Raw genomic sequence first — 20,521 nt, 5'->3', positions numbered from 1 at the left:
ATTGGGAGGAGCACCCATGATGGTGGGGAGAAGGGAATATTTCTAATTTATGGGCAGTCAGTTCAAAGGTCCCAGACTCTAAGTGATTCTGTAAGATCAAAAGCAGAGTAGCTAGCAGTATGTCTGAGGTCATGCAAACTCGCTGGCCAAGGGAATGTCCCTGCAGGACATATAGAGACATTTCTTGGACATTTTTTATTTCCATTATAGCGCTATAAAAATCATAAATAAAACATTTTCTCTAAAAACAGCTGGATAGATGCATGTACCACATGAAAGGAATGAATTTAAGCTGGACCTGTGTTGATTTGACAACTGTTGTGGTGGTGGGTTTTTTTTAAATGGAAGGGTTGAAAATAGACCATTGATGGAGATGTGCAGGGAAGATGATGTTCACAGAGATGTTTTCAAAGATATATTGAAAAACTGAGAAAAGAGGGAGCAGATATTAAATTCTCCTCCTCTTAGAACTCCGCCTCCCCAAAAATCTTATGCTAACACAGCTCTGAGAGATCTGGAACAACCTCAGAAGCCATGGAAGTGAAGGATGCAGAGCTCCGTACAACTCCATCTCTAAGTAGCCATATTTTTAAAATGTAGCCCAGTATGATTTGGATCTAGCTTAAATTATCACTGTCAGGTTTACCTTTGTTATTTGTATTACAGTAGTGCCTAGCAGCGCCAACTGAGATCAGGGGCCCATTGAACAAGGGGGCCATACATATATGTATTAAGAGACCACCCCTCCCCACGAGAGTTTACAACTAAAATAGAAAAGACAAAAGGTGGAAGACTGGAAATATTTTTAATCTGGGAGCTGATGCAGAGGATGAGACTAAGGGAGAGATCCTCTGACAGTGCAAATTGGCAGAACTATGTCAAAATCAGTTGCGTGTCACTTATTTGCACCAACTGAAGATCTGGCCCTAATGACTTGTCCACAGGACCATCCTTCCATGCCGTTGCATAGTGCAGTATCTGCTATCATAGCAATTTGCTGCACGGTCTTCAAAAATTACTAATATGTGGGGTAGCTCCTGCAGCATTGAAGGCAAAGGGAGTTCTGCAGTTGACTTTCAGTGAAAGCAAAATCAGGCACTATTTAAATAGATTGTGTTACAGATTGTGTATATAGATTGCTCCTTTGCATAAATTTCACAGCTTTCCACTGTCTTCCTTTCAACAACTGCAGACACTGTTGCACTATTGATTGTTGTTAAGGCACATAATTGCATGGTCACTGACAATGACATTTAATAATACTATGTTCTACTTTGACATTTGCTTTTTCCTATCTGCTCTGCACATTGAGTTTACTTTAGAAATCTAATTAAACCGCTACAGTAGTTTCTGATAAAAAGTTGCCAGCTGAACAAGGTAATAAAAGCCCATTAACAAGGAATTCATTTTTTTCCTTAAGTCAGCTTTATAGTAATTATGTTGCTTAAAAATACATCTACTGAGCTATATCTGGTAAAATCCAAGGTAGTTTGCTGGAGTTTGACAGAAAAAACAAAGCAAAGGACTTGAAGTAGATTCTGTGGAATCTTTATATGTTGAAAGAATATTATGTAAGGATTTATTTTTAGGCAGGGTTTTTTTAAAGCATAGAATTCTAGTTACTAATGAAGCAACCCTGGATGTATTGTTAAACTTGCATTTGCTATTATAAACATCATAAGGTATTTTTAATAAATTCATAATAATAAAAGATAAAATTACATATTTTCTTGTATCGTTTACATGGGGACTTAGTTGCAAAGTAAGCTATACCCTTGAATTACTTAAAAATGCAAAGTAGCTCCTTAAATGGCTTTCCTGCATGAACTATGATTAATATGAAGTCTTATTGAGGGAGAATGTTGGAGTAGCACAATTTAATATGCTGCTGTGAATAGTCTTCATGGGTCTTAGTTTGTATCATTTCCACAGATGGGCCCAAGATACAAAGTTTGGTTCTTGAAGTAAATTTTTAACATTCCAAAGTTTGTGGGTGTCCAGGTTCAGTTTAGACTCACCTCTGTTCATTTCCTACTGGATTTGCTGCTTTTCTTCAGAAAGTTCCTGATCACCTTGGGAGCTGGATTCTTTCATATTTTTGGTCAAATAATAAACATTTAATTTTCAGAGGTTGTACTACCTGGATGTGTTTTGCAAATGCACAAATTTGCATGTCAGCATATATATTTGCATTTATGAATTCTCAACCTATTTGTGATACTTTCAGTGGAATTTTGCATGACAAATGAAAATATGGACAACAGAAAGAAATGTTTGCCTTTAACAACTTACAGGCTCACTAATGGCTGATGGCACACTGATTCCAGTTCACAATCTGTATTTCATTGAATCTGGAAAAGTGTTTGTATACACAAAGGTCAGGAGTGACATGAAGTTCTACTGGATGTCATTCTTGATCTTTGGGTATTCAGAGATTTTGATCCCTAGAAATCAGAAGTTATCTAAAATTCAGCTGCATTTAAGAGGAATTTCCAAACTGCTTATGGCATACTGGATTGATGTTTGCAGGATAAACGCTGTATAATATGTATATTTATTTTGCATTATTGCAACCCCTGGTTCTTTCTTTCTTTTCATTATGTTTGCTATTGCTTGACATTTTCATTTCAATTATTTGTTTAAATTCTTAACATATTGTTATCTTCAGTCTCAGGTGAATCATCTTTCTTCTGCTAACAATGAAACCTATCAAGAACGACTGGCACGATTAGAAGGTGATAAAGAGTCCCTCATACTGCAGGTATGTATGGTAGTGGTACTATCAGCATATTTCATATTCAGTGGATAAAAGTTAGATGGAGGCATGGGGGAGACAGGAAGCCAAACACCTTGGTTTTGTTGGAACAATAGAATATGTTCTGTGAAGAACATTTACTGGCCACTGATAGATAAAATTGCCAACATAAAATTGCCATTGGATGTGAGGAAGGCTTGCAGCTAACCAGGCTGGCCACCAAAATGGTTGATATTTGTATATAGCACAAAGATAGGAGAGAAGAGAACAACTAAGCAAGAGGAAAAAATAAATTCAAAATCGTGGACATGTAATTGACTTTATTTGTTCTGTAAAATCCATGAAAAGTACACTGTAGAAGTGTAGAGTAACCAGATGTGGCAGGTCAAAGTGATTGCTCCAAGTTTGTGAGATTGTCCTAGTCAGTTCTATGGGAGAACATGGTTTTGTGCCAATTTCTATAGTTGGCTGAGTAACTTGATGTCTGGCTCTTGGCTCTTGTACCCAATTCTCTCCCATCTTCCTGTGCTTCCACTTCCTCTGTGGTGATTCTACCTCTCACAAACACTCACTCTCTTTCTCCTCCATGCCAGACCCTCAACTGGTGTAAATCCACTGAAGTCAGTGGACTTATGCTGACATATGCCAATTGAAGAGTTGACCCTCAGGATTTATCACTGAATATGAGGGTCTAGTTGACCCACTCTCTGTTTGTATTATAATTGTTGTTCCGTGCATGAGAATATAAGATTTGATCTGAGAAGTCATTGCTTAGCAGCATACTCTGGATTCAGAGGAGATATGATGGATCCTGGTCATTATTGTTATAGGAAGAATGTGGGGAACTTGGAACAGGAGAAATGAGACAGCTGGAAAGTTGGCATCAAGGGAAAGTTACAGAGGGCAGGAACTGACTCCGTCCACAGTGGCATAGTTCTTCAACGCACATTGGTGCTAACACTTTCCAGGTGACATGAGCCTCTTTCAGCTGTCAAATTATTCTCCATCCCATGACTTGAGCCACACTCAGACATCAATATCATTGTATGTCCATTCCCCAGTCCCTCTTCAACATCCAATTTTGTCCTCCCAGAAAAATGTTTAACATCTGGCTTTCCCAAATCTTGTTTCTGTGTCAAGAAGTAGAGAGAACAGTATGTTCTGTGATCACATCTTGCCTTTGGATTGTATCTGAGATGTTTCACTTCCTTAAAAAATCTGATAGGGTGGGAGAATTTGGCAATAAATCCAGGAGAAAATAAGTCTGAAACAGGTTCAGTTTCTTCCAGGTTTCCTGCTTCCCAATTTACAAGTCTCTTTCAAAAGCAGGGCCTCTGTCCCTGTGACAAAATTTTACTGGGAAAATAAAACTATGCACAAGATAAAATAAAGTTCCTTGAGTCTTTCTCAATATTATCCCCTTTCCTTTACTAGCCTGCACAGTAGCTATTCTTAAAGCCCAAAGCAGAAGTCTCTCTAGATACCCAATCTTTATCTATCCTTTTCCCTCTGAAAGTGGCTCCTAGTCCACATACCCATAATACCAGTGTAACAATATTCTGTGTTATCTCAGTAATGAGCTTCTGTGAACGTGTCTTCTGTTGAATATGTTTTTGTTCACACTTGCTTTAATTAACTGAGTGGTGAATAATATTCTCATTACCAATATAAAATAAGCAGTAAACTTCTCATGAGATATACTCTTATGGCTTGGCTTGAATTGTTAATTCCTGTCTAATTAGAACTGCCATTGGCAAAAGCCTTAGCAATAAAACTTCTGTTTGAAATTCTGTTTGAAAGCATAAATGTTTAGTTCTAAGCATGGCTGAGACACTTACCTGGATCTGCCTACAAAGAAATTTAATGAAATTGCTTCAGAAATTTGTGCTAAATGCTCCCAAAAGCCAGGTCCAGGTTGGTTATTCAACATGTTAATGTCATTCACCTTTCTACCCTTTCCTCCGGCCCTCCCCCCCCATTATTACCTATTTGTGTTAGTTGCACTCACAAGGCCACACCCAAGACTAGTGCCCCACTGTAAAAGACCATTGCTGCCCCAAAGAGCTCACAGTCTAAATCAGTAGTGTCCAAACTTTTCTTAGCCTAAGGGTCAAACGTTATTTTTTTTAAAAGTCAAGGCCACAGTCAAAACCTACTCTCCATATGCCATTCAGGCTGCTCAAAGGAAGTGGAAACCACCTGCAAATCCCCTGCAGGGGATTCCATTGAAAGTCCTCAGTGGACATAGAACCAACTCCTATGCCTCTGCAATGCAGAGGGCATGTCAAAGTAACATCAAGGAGTGACTGGTGCACACTATTCTCCTGCTATCCCCAGATGTTCCATGATCTCTTAGGGACCACAGTCCATTGGCACAAGGTAGAACAGCCCCTAGGCTGCGCAGAGCTTTCCTAGTCCATGCAGAACTGCTGGAGGTGAAGCAGTGGTGGGGCAGTGGGAAAGGCAGTGCCTCTTACCTGTACCCAGTAGCGAGTGGGGTCACTCAGACACCTCTGCTTTAAACCTTTCAGAGTTAAATTCTGTCCCATCAACACTCACTGTTGAACAGTGCTTCCCAACTCAGTGTTGCCCAGCGTGCAGTGCAGGTTACAGATGCCACATCAGCTGTGAAGTCTTGCTGTAGCCTGCGACAGTTTATGGGAGTTAATGCAAGTGCCTCTTTTCCTCTGTGTTGCCTAGTTTTTCTAAGTTATAGCCTTTGGGATCTCAAACAATAAACATGTGCAAAGCAAGTTATTTAAAAGAAAATGACTTTCTTTATAGGCTTTAGTGAGTTGTGATGACTGAGGCATGTAGTGTATGTGGGAACATTGCTCTGCGTACGACCCAGTGATCCCCAGAGGGGCTGGCAGATGTGAGACCTAAGAGAGAAGAAACAATGGAGTTTTAGGCTACCAATATGCCTCTTAGCTGGGCTGTTAGAACATTCAGCACATACTTCTAAAGCTGCTGGGAATTTATTAAATGCCTGTGCAGGTCACCTGTTCCTCGGGAATTACAGTGTGTACCCAGTTACCAGTTAGACTGTAACCCTTTAAACAGAGCTTGCATTTTCTCTTATAGTGACAGCTGCAGGGAGCACACTAAATATCTAGTGCATCTTCTTAAAGGCTCTCTCCGAAGCAGATCCTTTTTGAAGTAGGTGGGTCCTGCTGGCCCATTTGAAGGTTTTGGAGCTCCTCCTTGAGGATAGCTGGTTATGTAGTTTCTGTTATGCTGGAGCTGGGTGAGACAGCACAGGTAAGGTTGTGTTTAACAGGCGTTTAGAAGCCTGAGGTTACATCCTGTTTAAAGTAGTAATGAGGGCTGAATAAACTCTGAGAATGAAGGCCAAGGTGTTTGTAGCAAACTAAAACTCCAAGGCTAAAGGGTTTATTAGCCCAGGATAGGGAAAGAGAGGCAAACTCTTACTTATGGTAGCTGGTACATATTGAACCACTTGACTCTGTGGCACGAAATCAGTTCAAGACATGGACTAAAATGAGGCAAGGCTACATAAATAGGGATACAAATTCAGAAATCCTAATGTAAGAATATGTTTTAGCATTAAAGAATTTCAGAAGATTTTTAGCCATGTTTCTGGCATGCCACTCAAGCATTTGGTAGCTTTGCAACACATTCCTGCAACCCAGCACAGACGTCATTCAGCAAGTTTGGCTGCAGATGCTCCTCTTGTTTGCCAGGGGCCACTGTGGTGCCTGTTGTGCAGCAGCCAAGCAGCCTCTCCCCATGCTGGATCTGAATGCAGGGGGAGGGACGGGGGTGGGGGTGGAGGGGTGGGGTTTCCAATACTGGCCCCCCAGCTACGCCACGTTTTCCGTAGCTCTTTGTCCTGTCTCTGTCACTGCTTGGGGCAGAGTATCTTTACCATAAGTGGTGATATGCAAATTATTTGAAAATGTGGATATTCACTTATAAAATTATTTGCTTTAAACACCATGCTTCAAACGGCACAAAACTTGGCCACTATGCACTTCATTTCTAAAGTGTTTAAATATCAGCGTCGTTAAGGATGTGAGAGAGCCTGAAATTTAAATTTAACTTTCAAAGACGCAATGCATCTCTTTCACAGTGCATTCTTCTATGACATTTCAGTCATTCCTTTATCGCCACTTTTAGTAAGAAAGAAAAAACAACAAAAATGAATTCTTCACAAAAATAACATTTCAGTCTGATTTTAATTAAAGTAATGCAAAAAAAAAAATTAGAAGTGGAGTTTGCAGTTTCATCCTAGCTATTTGTTTTTGGAGGGATTGTTGTGCATATAGTGTAAACTCTTTAGGAACTGTCTCTTTTGTTACATGTTGTACAGAACCTAGCACAATGGGGTCCTGGTCCATGACTGGGACTCCTTGGGTTACCAAAATACAAATAAATAATAATAATGAACTAATACATAAGAACATCCTCCATGGGCTGCATCACCTTGTTCTAAAAGGTGGATTTTCAAATCTCTGTAACATGTTGAATTCATTCTTTTTTTGAGTTTTAATAAGTTTCTGGGTTAAGCTACTGGGCTTTTCTTATTACAGTTTACTTTTTTGTATAGCAGTTTGTACCACCATTCTTACAGTTCCTTAAAAGGACTACTAATTGTTTTCTTCACAGCAATTCATCCCTTTTATTTCAGTTCTTTTGCATTCATGTTTTGGCTTGTAAAGCTTGGACATTTTTGTGGAGTAGAGCTTTGTCAAGGCTAAAACATGCCTTTTACGTATTACATTATTTTATGGCTTCAGAAAGCTTTATTGATAGGTAAGTTGTTCTCAGGTTCTTGTAAGAAGTACTATAATTGGTCAGTTTCCTGAAGAACAGTTTTATTGTCTATCCACTTTAAAGAGGGAAATGCTAACCAAAGCTGAAATTATTGAAATAGTGCATCTGAATAGCTGAAAATAGTGCATCTTCTGATACCACTGAAAATATTAAGAGTATTCTATGCTACTATTTTTTTTAAAGAGAGTGTTTACTGTACACATTGGTGTATGATTTACTCATGCCGCTTATACAGAGATGTTATGTTTTTATATTTTTTATTTTTAAAAAAGTACAAAAGGTGACTGATGTTTTCAAAACAACGATATTGTAAGACAGGATTTGAGGTAAGAATCAAAACTTATATTTATCTTGCTAGAAGAAGATGATATGATATTCAGGAATGTGAAACTTTTAAAGACTTTCAGTGACAGACTGGATATAAAAATACATTGTGTGCTGGACTATTTGATTAATAAGGTTTAGCTGACATTTATTTGCAGCCAGTTCAAAAGTGTTCTCCTTGCCTTGTTCTCAAATTACAGGTGAGTGTCCTCACTGATCAGGTGGAGGCACAAGGAGAGAAAATCCGGGACCTAGAAGTCTGTCTCGAGGGGCATCAGCTGAAACTTAATGCTACTGAAGAAATGCTTCAACAGGTAAAATCTAGTGTGGGAGGTTTCTTATGCAATCTTTTTCAAGACAGAGGAACATGAATGCATGCTTCTGACTCTGTAATGCCCTGAGTAAATGGACATAGAAGAGTTTTATCTCCTTTTATCTTCTCCGTTGCCTGGAACAATATTTTCATAATAAATGTTTGTTTGCTTTCCTTGCGTACATGGATTTTACCGGTCTGTTGTATAACGCTGTAAGCAGTAAGCATGTAAAATGAAACCATTGTATATTATTCATAATGCTTCAGCAAACTAAAGCTGGAGGAGGGCTGGAGATGGTTGAATAACTGGTTAGACAGGCTAAGTAACAAAATACTAGTTTCTGTAGGGTTAATTCTATAATGTGTACTGCTTTAAAACTGTCTCCTGCTTTCATGTGGTTTGGTTTGAAGTTGAATTTTAAACTCATTTGAGGTTGAAATGAATTAGGCTAACATTCTCTCTCTTCATCTGTATGAGCTTTCTTTTTTTTCTCTCAGCTACTATATAAAGCTGTTTTTTCCTTACTTCTAACATTTGCTTACAAAACCACAGTTCTCAGTTTGCTGTTTGATTTAACCCACCCATGCCATTTCACAACAGGGGATGAGAGAGTAGAATACACCATAAAGTAAATATGGTTAAGCATTTCAGACAGCAGTGACAGTTTCGAAGTGACAAAGACTCTGAAGAAGTTGCTCTCTGCAATTTTCCATGCCTACCAGCAAGAGATTCTGAAAATGCTGAGTGTCTACAGGTAATTTAGATGATAGATATTTAGAAAAAGATCAGATAGTTCTTGAAATTAAGGTTGTAGATTTGTAGGGCAAAATTAATTATTGGTGAGCTTATCTGTTTTGATCTCAAAGTGCTATATACACTTAACATTTTAGATAATACAAAATATGACTGACTTTACATAATTACATTGTCTTCATGTATATAGACTTTCTTCATGTTTTTGATAGTTAAGGTTAAGATTTTGTCACAGTTATTTTTAGTAAAAGTCCCAGACAGGTCAAGACAGGTCAAGGCCATAAACAAAAATTCAGGGAGCTGTCTGTGACTTTACTAAAAATAACCAGGGAGCAAAGCTGGGGGGGAGGAAGGACAGCTGGAGCCCCCTGGGGCGAAGCCCCACTGCCACAGAGGGGGGCACAGAGCCATGGCTCTGGCCCGCAGCTGCGGGGGAGGGACACACAGTCCCAACTGCAACCCCAGCCGCAGCTCTTGGGGGAGCCCCACCGGCGGACCGCACAGTCTTGGCTGCAGCCGCAGGGGGGTTGCACAGCCGTAGCTGCGGCGGGGGAGGGTGGGGTACCGCACATAGCCCGGCTCTAGCCCCAGTCACAGCCACGAGGTGGGGAGGGTGCGCACAGCCCTAAGTGCAGCCTCAAGGGGGGAGAGGGTGCACACAACATGTCTCTAGCCTTGGTCACAGCCATGGGGGAGGCGGCGGAATGCATAGCACTGGCTTCAACCCCGGCCACAGTTGAAGCCAAAGATGTCACGGAGGTCCAGTAGTCATGGAATCCATGATCGCTGTGAACCCCGTAACTAAATCGTATCCTTAATGATAGTGTTTCTGGTACACAAATATAAACAGCAAACGGTGGCAGTCTACATCCAGTGTAGTTGTATCATGTGTCTGTTTAAAATCACAATTTTCATATGCACCTTTTAGCCAACAGGATTTCTTGGTAGTGTTAGTGGTCCCAAACATTTCAAGCTGGGGGAAGTTGGATTCACCCATATAAACTGTGCTAGGTTTTGAAAAATACCAACTTTTAACACCTATGGTTTTCTTTCTATTCAGGAGGCAAACCTCTAGAAAAGAACGGTAGCTATTTAGAATGTGAAACATCAGAAATAGCATAAAAGCATTTCTAACCAGATTGGAGAGGATTTTTTTTTCAGTTTCAAAGCAAATATAGATCCAAGATCAGTGAATCCAATCTGTCCAAAGATAGATTTCAAAATCCAAGATTTGCATTAAAATTGCTGACCATTCCTCTTTACTGGAAAATTATCTGCTCGCAGTGTTCCCAGGAGAAGTTGTGGATTAAGGACCTGAATCAGGAAAACTCTGAAGCAAGTGTTTAAATCCACTGGAAATCAGTGGTACCTAAATACGTGCTTAAGATAAAGCATGTGCTTCACTGAACAAGATGGATTTAAGCACACGATTAAGCAGGTGGTTTTGTGGTTTGCTGTATAGGATGTGACTGGAAAAGATCTAAAGTAAACCAACAAAAGTTAGAAAATGCCAAAAGCAAGGTCTATCTTAAAATAAAGTACAAAGTACCTAAAATTTAATCCTTGGCAGCATTACAAGTGCTTACATTTTGTAAGAATAATTTGAACAGGCATGAGCTTTTTTCTGATGATCTCAGTCTTTTATAAGCATTTTTGACTGATCTTCAAAGCACCCATGTGAGATGTTTAACATTACAACTATTTAACTCTTGGGTAAACTGAAGCACAGAGACTTTTAAACCCTGCTTTCTGCAATGAGTTACATGTCAGTGGACCTTAATGTCTTCATGATGCTCATTGCAGGATCAGGCCCTAAGAGATTTGCCCAAGATCATACACCACAAGGCAGTGACAGAAACCAGAAGAGATCACAGGAGATCTGTCTCCAAGTCTATTATTAAACTATTGCAGGCAGGGTTTGCTTTGTTTAAATTAAACCTGTGCTTTCTATACAGGGTCTGCATTTTTGTTACGACTACTATTGTTTCTGGGTTGGAGTGTACAGTGAGAATAGGCATAAACTGGGGATTTATTTATTTTATATTATTTTTTTAAACAGCCTGGAGGATGGGAGTCTCTTAATGTATTAGACATTAGGAAATTTTACCTTCAGTTTAATTTTCCAGACACTGGTTTTTAATCTAGGTCCTAACTGTGCAAAGATTTATACATGCGCTAAACTTTAACTATGCAAGTAGTCCCACTGAACTCAAGTTTTAGGTTTTCAAAAACATCTAAGGGAGTTAATAGTACAACTCCCCTTGCCTTTCAGCAATACTTGTGTTGTCATCTCAGGTTTATTTGAAAATACCAGCCTTAATTTATATTTGGATTGCTCAGCTTATAGTATGTTGAATTGCATTGACTCTATCTTAGTGAATATCAGTTCACTTTCTCTTTCTTTGTAGTGTTAAATAGTAAATGAAAAGGTATTTTCCATGCTTGGAAAAACTTAGCATGTATTAACAGAATCAATCTGCCAAAATGCACTGTAGACTGGCATGTTTTCAGTTGTGAAAATAACAATAATATATGTTGGTCCAGAATGCATTCTGGCTTTTTAATTTTATTTTCCAAAAGATAATACAATATGAGTTTTCTCCCAAAGTTTCTTGTGCTCCAAAAGTACTACACTTAGATGTTGTCTATTTTTGTATTGAGCTTGCTTAAGTATGGGTTTATGAAGTTTCTTTAGTAAAATATCTGATTATATCACTGCAGCACCAGTATGTAATACTACCTTGCAAAATGCATGCCATCTGGACCCAGACTAGCAGAGACTCGCCCACGATGTAAGGGCGGGGCCATTGGCTAGGGTCCTTGAGTGATTATTTTGAACTCTGCTTTAAAGCTACAGTGCAAACACTACAAACAGCGGTTTAAAAATAAGCTGCTCTTTGTGTATTAGAATTAGTCAAAATTTCCTTCCTTTTCTTGTAAAGGATGACAGTACAGAGTCTAGTGGAACAGCTTGGGTTCTGAAGAATAGTCTGGCATGCGACTCTGTCAAAATCAACTTCTCATGTTTTCTTTAGGAAACTTGTAATGGTGGCTGTGCTTTTACTAGAACTTGATTCATAGCCTAAGAGCTGTATCAGCTGTTTCAAAGTCCTCTGAAAACAACTGGAGTCTTTGAACTGATTTCAGTGCATTTTAGATTTGGCCTTAAATTTCGAAAACATTATTTTGTGTTGTGAGGAATGAAGAAGAGAATCATGAGAGTGATTGGGGTAATTTTCTTTGTTTATCTTATTTTTTCTTTTACGGCACTTAACAGATAGAGCTTTTCAAAAATCCATTGAAATCAGTGGAAAAACTTCTGTTGACTTTAGTACTTCGGATAGGCCCTAAATATACGTTCCATTCTGCCTGAGAAGAAATTTGTACTGAAATGCTGCATGTTTCTTAAAATTAGTTTTGATGCAAATTCAGTACAAGAGATTCCGGTGTCTATCCTCTTCGTCACCAAAAAAAAAAAAAAAGGGGGGGGGGGGCGAGAGAGTGTGTGTGTGAATGTGTGTTTTGGCAGTGCCAGTGCAGGTCTTTGTTTTAGATGAGGCTTTAATACATAGATAGATTGAACAAAATTAAAATGTGGTAGTTATATTGTCCATCTGCAGATAAATTATGAAGGGTGAGGCAGGGTACAAAGTCTCTGCTCCAACTCACTGTTGAAGATTGTCTACTGTCCTAATTAGCCTTGGAGGTGATTATCCAAGGTTGACCAAGAAAATGAATACAAACAGGACTGTGGTAGACTTAATCTTCCAAGAGGAAAAAGGGCTTGATTCCTCAGGGCTAGTTTGGGGTTTTTTCCATTCCCATATAAACGCTATAAAATGGTTTTATTTAAAATGGAATCTGTTTGTTTCAGGGATAAGAACTGGAATAATAGTAAGACGATAGCTGGTTCTCGGTGATTGTTCATTTTTAGCATATCTGGTTTGCTCCAGAGAAATATTAAATTGTGTCTGTTTGATTTTCTAAGTCACTGCATATTTTAGAGATGAGTGGTGTGTATCTGTGCCATACTAGTTCATGGATCTGTGGCATTCTAGGATGCTTTGTTCCAGGAAAGTGTGCAAAGGAAATGATGTCTTTTGAGAAGGAGAGATGACCTTCACTATGTTAACTCTGGGAGCACTTGCTATCTACATTATGTAAATGTACAATAGATGGGTGAGGGTTTGAAAACAGAAGCAAAATATCACCCATATAGCTTAAATTCTCATTGCTCACTTAGTAGTACTGAACACTCAAAAAGTTTGAACTTTATGAATAAGTTCTGTAAATCTTCAGATCTACTTGGATCAGTTTGGAAAAAGAAAACAGTTTGTTTGTTCATTGATAAGGAAATTGACCTTTGAAGCTCTCTCTTTATATGTCAAAACAACTTGAGTTCTGTAGCACTTTAAAGACTTACAATTTTAATTTCAGTAGGTAGTGTTTTTGCTGTATACAGACTAACACAGCTACCCCTCTGGAACTCTTCTGTTTATATGTGCATTTCTAAGGTAACCATTGCTGGTAAAAGCATTCTAAAACTATTTACTGAATAGTTGCTCCTTTACCACCTGTCTTGTTTGAGTAGATGCTAGTCTCCACTCATGCCCTGCATGTTGCAGAACGGTGCCTGAAGTTGTAGATAATTTTTTTGGTTTAATTTAAGTCAGTGGGAGTGTATCAGTTTCAGCATGTTGTTCTCCTTCCTGACCTCAGTCCCAACTCCTGCCCATGCTTGGACCATATGATTCCACTGCCATTCACAGCCATCCTGCATTTGGCATATGATCAGCAATTATCCATCCAGAGGATTCTGTGTAGTTTGTCCAGGTAGTCCCCATAACGTTCTGACAAGAGGTGTTTCCCATGAAGTCTATTGCCAGAGAGTCATGGATGAATCATACTGTCTTCATGACACTGTCACTTGAGAATATAAATAGAAAATAAAGTCTTGAACACAAATGGGTCTGAATTTATGTCCTTTCTCCTCTTGGGGCGAGATTCCAGCCAGTCACTGCATAGGTTTAAGAGGCATGGGGCGGATGTATAGAACTCTGTCCTGTAACTTTGGAAGGGCTGGCCAGAATTCCGTTGGAGAGCATAGTGCCTCCCACAGGAACTAGGGACTCAAAAATGCAAGGAGAAATGGTATGAGGGCAGCAACTTGTGTGTGTGATGCACCGTTACCCGTAATTGTTCCATCCTCGCTATTATCTTTCCTGTATCAAAGTGGGCCAGATTCCTATCTCATTTATGATGTTGTAAACCTGAAATAACTATTCACTAAATGGGAGTTTTGCTGCCCAGAAAAAGTCGTACTATCAACTTTCAATTATCCAAGATACCTGAATGCAGACAAGTTTCAACTCTTGTTTACAGTTTGCAGCCGGTACTCGTTAGCAGCTGTCTTGGTGCGAGAGTTTTAAATTGTGGTATATTCTGTTCCTTTTTGGTTGTTGGTGAGTTTATAGTAGCATACTAGCTAATTATGTGGCTATCTTCATAGGTGAACATTACAACCTTTTCCTAGTTTACATTTAATATAGGTACTGTTCTGTTCTTCACACATATATGCAAAGACTATTCAAACAGTTGGAGTATTGGCAAGTTAAATACTTTCCATTCGCTTGGCTAGATAATGTGCAAATGGCGAATTGGAGAGCTGTAATTCGCTGTCTGCTACTGTCTTGCACTATTTCATGGAGATTACACATGTACGTTGCTCTCAGCTGTGTTTGAGTTAAGCAAATATCTTATTTCTACCACAGCTGACACACAGCACTTGAAAAGTGCGGTCCTCATTAGTGGTGGTTCTTGCTGAATTTTACTAACCAGGTAGGTCTTTAACAATTTTGTTTCAAAACTGCTTTACTTTAGGATGAAAAGTATAAACTGTGTCTCTTCTAACCATTTTGTTTCAAAACTGCTTTAATTAAGAATGAAAAGTACAAACTGTGTCTCTTCAACAGAGTATTACATACAGTGTAGAATAGCGCAGAATAGTTTTCCTTATCTAACTGAGACTCTTCTATAAGATTTCTTTATTAATGTATAGCATGACTTTCCTCCTGTCCTTATAGGGTACAGCTACTGAATATTCTGGAACTTCCTATACTTATATTATTTTGGGCTATATGGACAGTCTGCAGAGGCCTCTCTTCTAATTTATCCTATTTCATTTGAAACCTTCTTATAACAACTTTACAAGATCTGTGCCTTTGCAAGCCAGCTAAATCTGCTGTGTGAATTTGAAATAGGGCAATAGCACATGCCCAGATTTCACTGGAATTATTAAAAGGCATGTTTTAATGTAAAAATCAAAAATACTAATTTATACAATGTACTCTGAGCATTTCAGAAATAAATCTGTATTTAGAATAGGATGCGTGTTTGAGTTTGGCTATGCATTGATCGGTATGTTGTACGTAATGTCACAGCTTGTGCGTGGTTTGTCTTTATAGTCATTCTTCTCTGAAATAACATTTTCTTTCGTTTTTAAGGAGCAAAAGTCACTTTTGAAACAAATTGCTTTGTTGATCAGTTAAAAGAAATACTAGTGGTGTTTTTTTAAAAGAGAAGTGAAGATGTTGGTTAGTTGTTTTAAAAATTAAATTTTAAAAACAAGACATCCTTGTAGACTATGTTCTATTTTTACACCACCCTTTGGCTCTTCAAAGATCCTCCTAAAACCTCTGCAGCCCAAATTATCCTTCTACATCTCATGTAGTATCTTTTTACTTGAAAACCAACAACACAAATTTGTATGTTCTTTTCTTATAACTGTATATTTATTCAAACTGGTTTCAAATTGCATTTATACCACTGAAATACTCTCTAATTTCTCTGTAATAAAATGGGTTATATTCTGCTGTTGCACTGGTCACTGAAATCATCTGTTAGAAGATGAAAGTAATTGCTTCCAGATGTTACCCATTTCAAGAAGTGACATTTACTTTAAACTTTGCTTCCTCTCAAACTAAAAGTTATAGACTTTTTAGCTCCAGGACAGCCTCAGCTGGTGTAAAATAGTCACTTATCACATTGAGTAGCACCTTCTTGCTCAAGCAGAACCATTAAAATCAACATGGGACCACTGATTGGATAAGGCATACTGTTTTACATGAGTAACTGTGACAAAATCCTTCATAAGGGAAATACTATACAGTGTATTCTAAGGAGAGATCTTGTATTGCATCATTACACAGGTTTTTTTATGCAGAAATTTTTTAAGTTGTGTTTCCACTGTAAAATGGTTCTTAACAGCAATAAAAGAATGTCAAACTGATGTCAAACTCAAAAAATATTCTAAACATTTCAGTTAAACAGTAAGTGAAGTCTGTCAAACAAAGGTTTATATTCGAAAGCGAAAGTGCAACAGTTGCAGCAGACCTAGTGTTCTAGACTCTTTAAAATGTAGTTCATTACTTCATACCAAGTTCACAGTAAGATAACAGAGTTGCATAAGAACGGCCATACAGGTCAGACCAATGGTCCATCTAGCCCAATATCCTGTCTTCAGACACTGGCTACTGCCAGATACTTCAGAGGGAATGAACAGAACAGGGCAATTATCGAAAGATTCATTCCATTGTCTAGTCCCAGCTTCTGGCAGACAGAGGTTTAGGGACACGCAGAGCATGGAATTGCATCTCTGACAATCTTTGCTAATAGCCGTTGATGGACTATCCTCCATGAACTTACCTAATCTTTTTTTGAACCCAGTTATATTTTTGGCCTTCACTGCATGCTATGCCAACAAGTTCCACAGGTTGACTGTGCATAAGAAGTACTTCCTTATGTTTGTTTTTAAACTGCTGCGTATTAATTTCATTGGGTAACCCCTTGTTCTTGTGTTATGTAAAGGGGTAAATAACACTACCCTATTCAGTTTCTCCACACCCTTCATGATTTTGTTGACCTCTCTCATATCCCCCCTCAGTCATCTCTTTTCTAAACTGAACTGTCCCAGGGCTTGTCTACATGTAGAGCATAGTGGCGCAGCTGCACTGAGGCAGCAGCACTGCTGTAGTGCTTAGTGAAGATGCTACCTAAACCAACGGGAGAGCTTCTCCTGGTGGCATAGGTACTCCACCTCTCCAAGAGGCGGTAGCTATTCTATAGGAGAAGGTATTTCGGGAGATAAGTCGGTATAACTGCATCGTTCAGGGATGTGGAAAGCCCGTCTTTTTAATCTTTCCTTTTATAGAAGCTGTTCCATGTCCCTAATCATTTTATTGCCCCTCTCTGTACTACTTCTAATTCTAGTATACCTTTTTTGATATGGGGTGACCAGCACTGTGTACAGCATTCAAGGTGTGAGCATACCATAGATTTATTTAGAGGCATTATGATGTTTTCTGTCTTATTGTCTCTTCCTTTCCTAATAGCTCCTAATATTCTGTAGCTTTTTTGACTGCTGCTGCACATTGAGCAGATGGTTTTAAAGAACTAGCCATGATGATTCTAATATCTCTTTCTTGAGTTGTAACAGCTAATTTAGATCTCATCAAGTTGTATGAAGTTTGGATTATGTTTTCCAATATGCATTCCTTTGCACTTATCAACATTGAATTTTATCTGCCATTTTGTCACCCAGTCTTGTGAGATCCCTTTGAATTTAACTATCTTGAGTAATTCAATGTAATCTGCAATCTTTGCGACTTCACTGCTTACCCACTTTTCCTGACTATTTATAAATATGTTGAACAGCACAAGTCCCCATACAGATCCTTGGGAGACCCTGCTACTTCCTTCATTCCATTGTTTAAAATGGCTTTTTATTCCTACCTTTGTTTCTTGTCTTTAAATCAGTTACTGATCATAAGAGAACCTTCACTCTTACCCCATGACTACTTAGTTTGCTTAAGAGCCTTTCATGTGAGTCCTTATCAAAGGCTTTCTGAAAGCCCAGCTACACTGTATCAGCTGGACCACCCATCTCCACATGCTTGTTGACACCCTCAAAGAATTCTAATAGATTGGTAAGGCATGATTTTTCTTTACAAAAGTCATGTGGACTCATATCATGTTCACTTATGTGTCGGATAATTCTATTCTTTACTATAGTTTCAACCAATTTACCTGCTACTGAAGTTAGGCTTACCAGCCTGTAATTGCCAGGACTGCCTCTGAAGCCTTTTTAAAAAATCTCCATTACATTAGATGCCCTTGAGTTTTCTGGTACAGAAGCCAATTTAAGTGATAAGTGACATAACACAGTTTATAGTTCTATAGTTTCATATTTGAGTTCCTTCAGAACTCTTGGGTTAATACCATCTGGTCATGGTGACTTATTACTGCTTAATTTATCAGTTTGAGGTGTCAATAAAGGAGGTTTTGGACAATCTGGGGCAGTTCCTCAGATTAATCACTTAAAAATATGGCTTTGATGAGGAATTTCCCTCATATCCTGTGCATTGCAGATTGATGCAGAGTTCATTTAGATTCCCTGCAATGACTTTCTCTTCCTTAAGCGCTAAGTTAGCACCTCAGTTGTCCAGTGGCCCCACTGATTGTTTGACAGTCTGCCTGCTTCTGGTGTACTTAAAAGTTAATAGCAAAACTTTTGTGTGTGTCTTTTGCTAGTTGCTCTTCAGATTTTTTTGTTGGTCTTCCTAATTATGCTTTTACACTTGACTTGCCAGAGTTATGCTCCTTTCTATTTGCCTCAGTAGGATTTAACTTCCAGTTTTTAAAGGATGACTTTTTGCCTCTAACTTCTTTTTTACTCTGCTGTTTAGCCATGTTGGCATGCTTTTGGTCCTCTCACTTTTTTTTAATTTGCGGTATACATTTAGTTTGAGCCTCTATTATGGTGTTTTAAATAGTTTCCATGCAGCTTGCTGGCATTTCATTTTTGAGACTTTTCCTTTTAATTTCTGTTTAACACGTTTCCTCATTTTTGTATAGTTTCCCTTTTTGAAGTTAAAATTGTCATTTAAAGTTGCAGTAGTAAAGCCTGCTCCATTTTGGGGTAGCATATACCTCTGGTCATTGATCCTTTACAAAATGCTGTATTTGTGGTCCTTTATCCTTGCTTTCCAGGAAGACTGAAAAAGCTAAGGATAGCTTTAATGTTTTATATATTATAAAGTTTTTGGCTCACAGCTTTGAAAACTGAATTTGTGGTGAAAAAAACATTCACTACTGAAATGATATTGGATGATTCTTGGAACAAAGTTTCTGCACAACATTAGATCAATAAAATATTAAACTATAAATATTGAAACAAACAAAAGAAATAATCAGATGTAACTCAGTGAAATAATTCAGCAGCAGACAGATGCAACACTATAAGGGCTGCATAGGCAGAAGCATAAAACACACAGTTCCTGCTCTGTTTATTTTCCTGTGCCCAAATGCCATTGGCAATGCAGGCAGGAATGGGCACAATTTATGGGAATAGTGAGTGGTTTAGATGATTGCTGCTGCAGCACAGAGGACAGTCAATTACTGTTTTTAATCCAGACAATATTCTCCACCAGATTAAAACGGTATTTGCGGTGGATCAAATTTGGGTCTTAAATAAACAGTATAACTTCAAAATTTTTGTTTGCTTTGCTTTTTCAAAGTCCTTCCTTGTTTCTAAACCATATTGTACATACATAATATTTTTGGACCAGATTCTGATCTCAGTAACATCAGTGTAAATCCAGAAGAGCTATGCTGACTTCAGTGAAATTCCTCTGGATTTAGTCCACGTAACTGAGATCAGAATTTAGGTAAGTGTTGACCAGGCCTAAATCATTGCATTGTAATATTAAAAGCAGTTTCTGTCTGGGTGAGTGGTCTGGAATTCAGACTCTCAGCCACAGGACTGCAGAAAATTCTATGAAAAGATTTTATCTGATGCACTGCTTTCTACTGTGTCATCTGAAGATTTGTGTAGGATTATGTGTTTGTGCTTATTCAACTTCCACGTACTCCTCCAGCTTGATGTCTAGGCCATGAAATAGTTCAGACATACAAATTCTCCTGAAAAAAATGTTCTTTAGTAGCTTACATGGAAGAACAGTTAGGAAAAATGGCTGCAAAATTCATTGACATCCTTGGAAGGATACATACAGTGGAGAGGTTAGAAAAGATTGCTTTCCTTCCTCTTTCAGTTGCAGTCAAGTTCCTTGATTTTTCTGCCGTAGCAAAACAATCCCTTTTCAGTTGTTTTCTTCTGCATAGAGCATTCTGGTGAATTTGAAAATGTTTTCCCTCTAATATTTTATAAATCTGCCACTATTCCAGTAAAAATATATATAATAGTTACTTTTTCCAACAGTAATAAATGTTTATTTCAAACTTGTATGCAATGCATCATGTGTTTTAAATTATAATCAGTGAGTGCATAAAAATGGCCATACTCAGTCAGACCAGTGGTCCATCTAGCCCAGAATCCTGTTTCTTACAGTGGCAAATGCCAGAAGCTTCAGGGAGAATGAACAGTCTAGGGCAATTATTGAGTGATCCATCTCCATCATCCAGTCCCATCTTCTGGCAGTCGGAGGTTTAGGGACACCCAGAGTATGGGGTTGCATTCCTGACCATCTCAGCTAATAGCAACTGATGCACTTATCTTCCATGA

General features: G+C 38.4%; 1 protein-coding gene across 12 annotated transcripts in view; it reads left to right on the top strand.

The window, feature by feature from the left end:
- Positions 1 to 20,521, top strand: part of PPFIBP2 (PPFIA binding protein 2) — a 197,166-nt gene that overhangs the window by 109,557 nt on the left and 67,088 nt on the right. For all 12 annotated transcript variants that reach the window (XM_067532155.1, XM_067532156.1, XM_067532157.1 and 9 more), the window contains 2 exons: positions 2,669 to 2,761; positions 8,077 to 8,190. In XM_067532155.1, coding sequence (XP_067388256.1) covers positions 2,669 to 2,761; positions 8,077 to 8,190 — 207 coding nt within the window. The remainder of the gene's footprint in view (positions 1 to 2,668; positions 2,762 to 8,076; positions 8,191 to 20,521) is intronic.

Source organism: Emydura macquarii, unplaced genomic scaffold, assembly GCF_026122565.2.
Source record: "Emydura macquarii macquarii isolate MOO-44397 ecotype Brisbane River unplaced genomic scaffold, CSIRO-AGI_Emac_v2 contig_3240, whole genome shotgun sequence".
NCBI classification, from domain to species: Eukaryota; Metazoa; Chordata; order Testudines; family Chelidae; genus Emydura; species Emydura macquarii.
The sequence above is the reverse complement of the archived record's forward strand: the minus strand, read 5'-3'. Positions and strand labels throughout refer to the sequence as shown.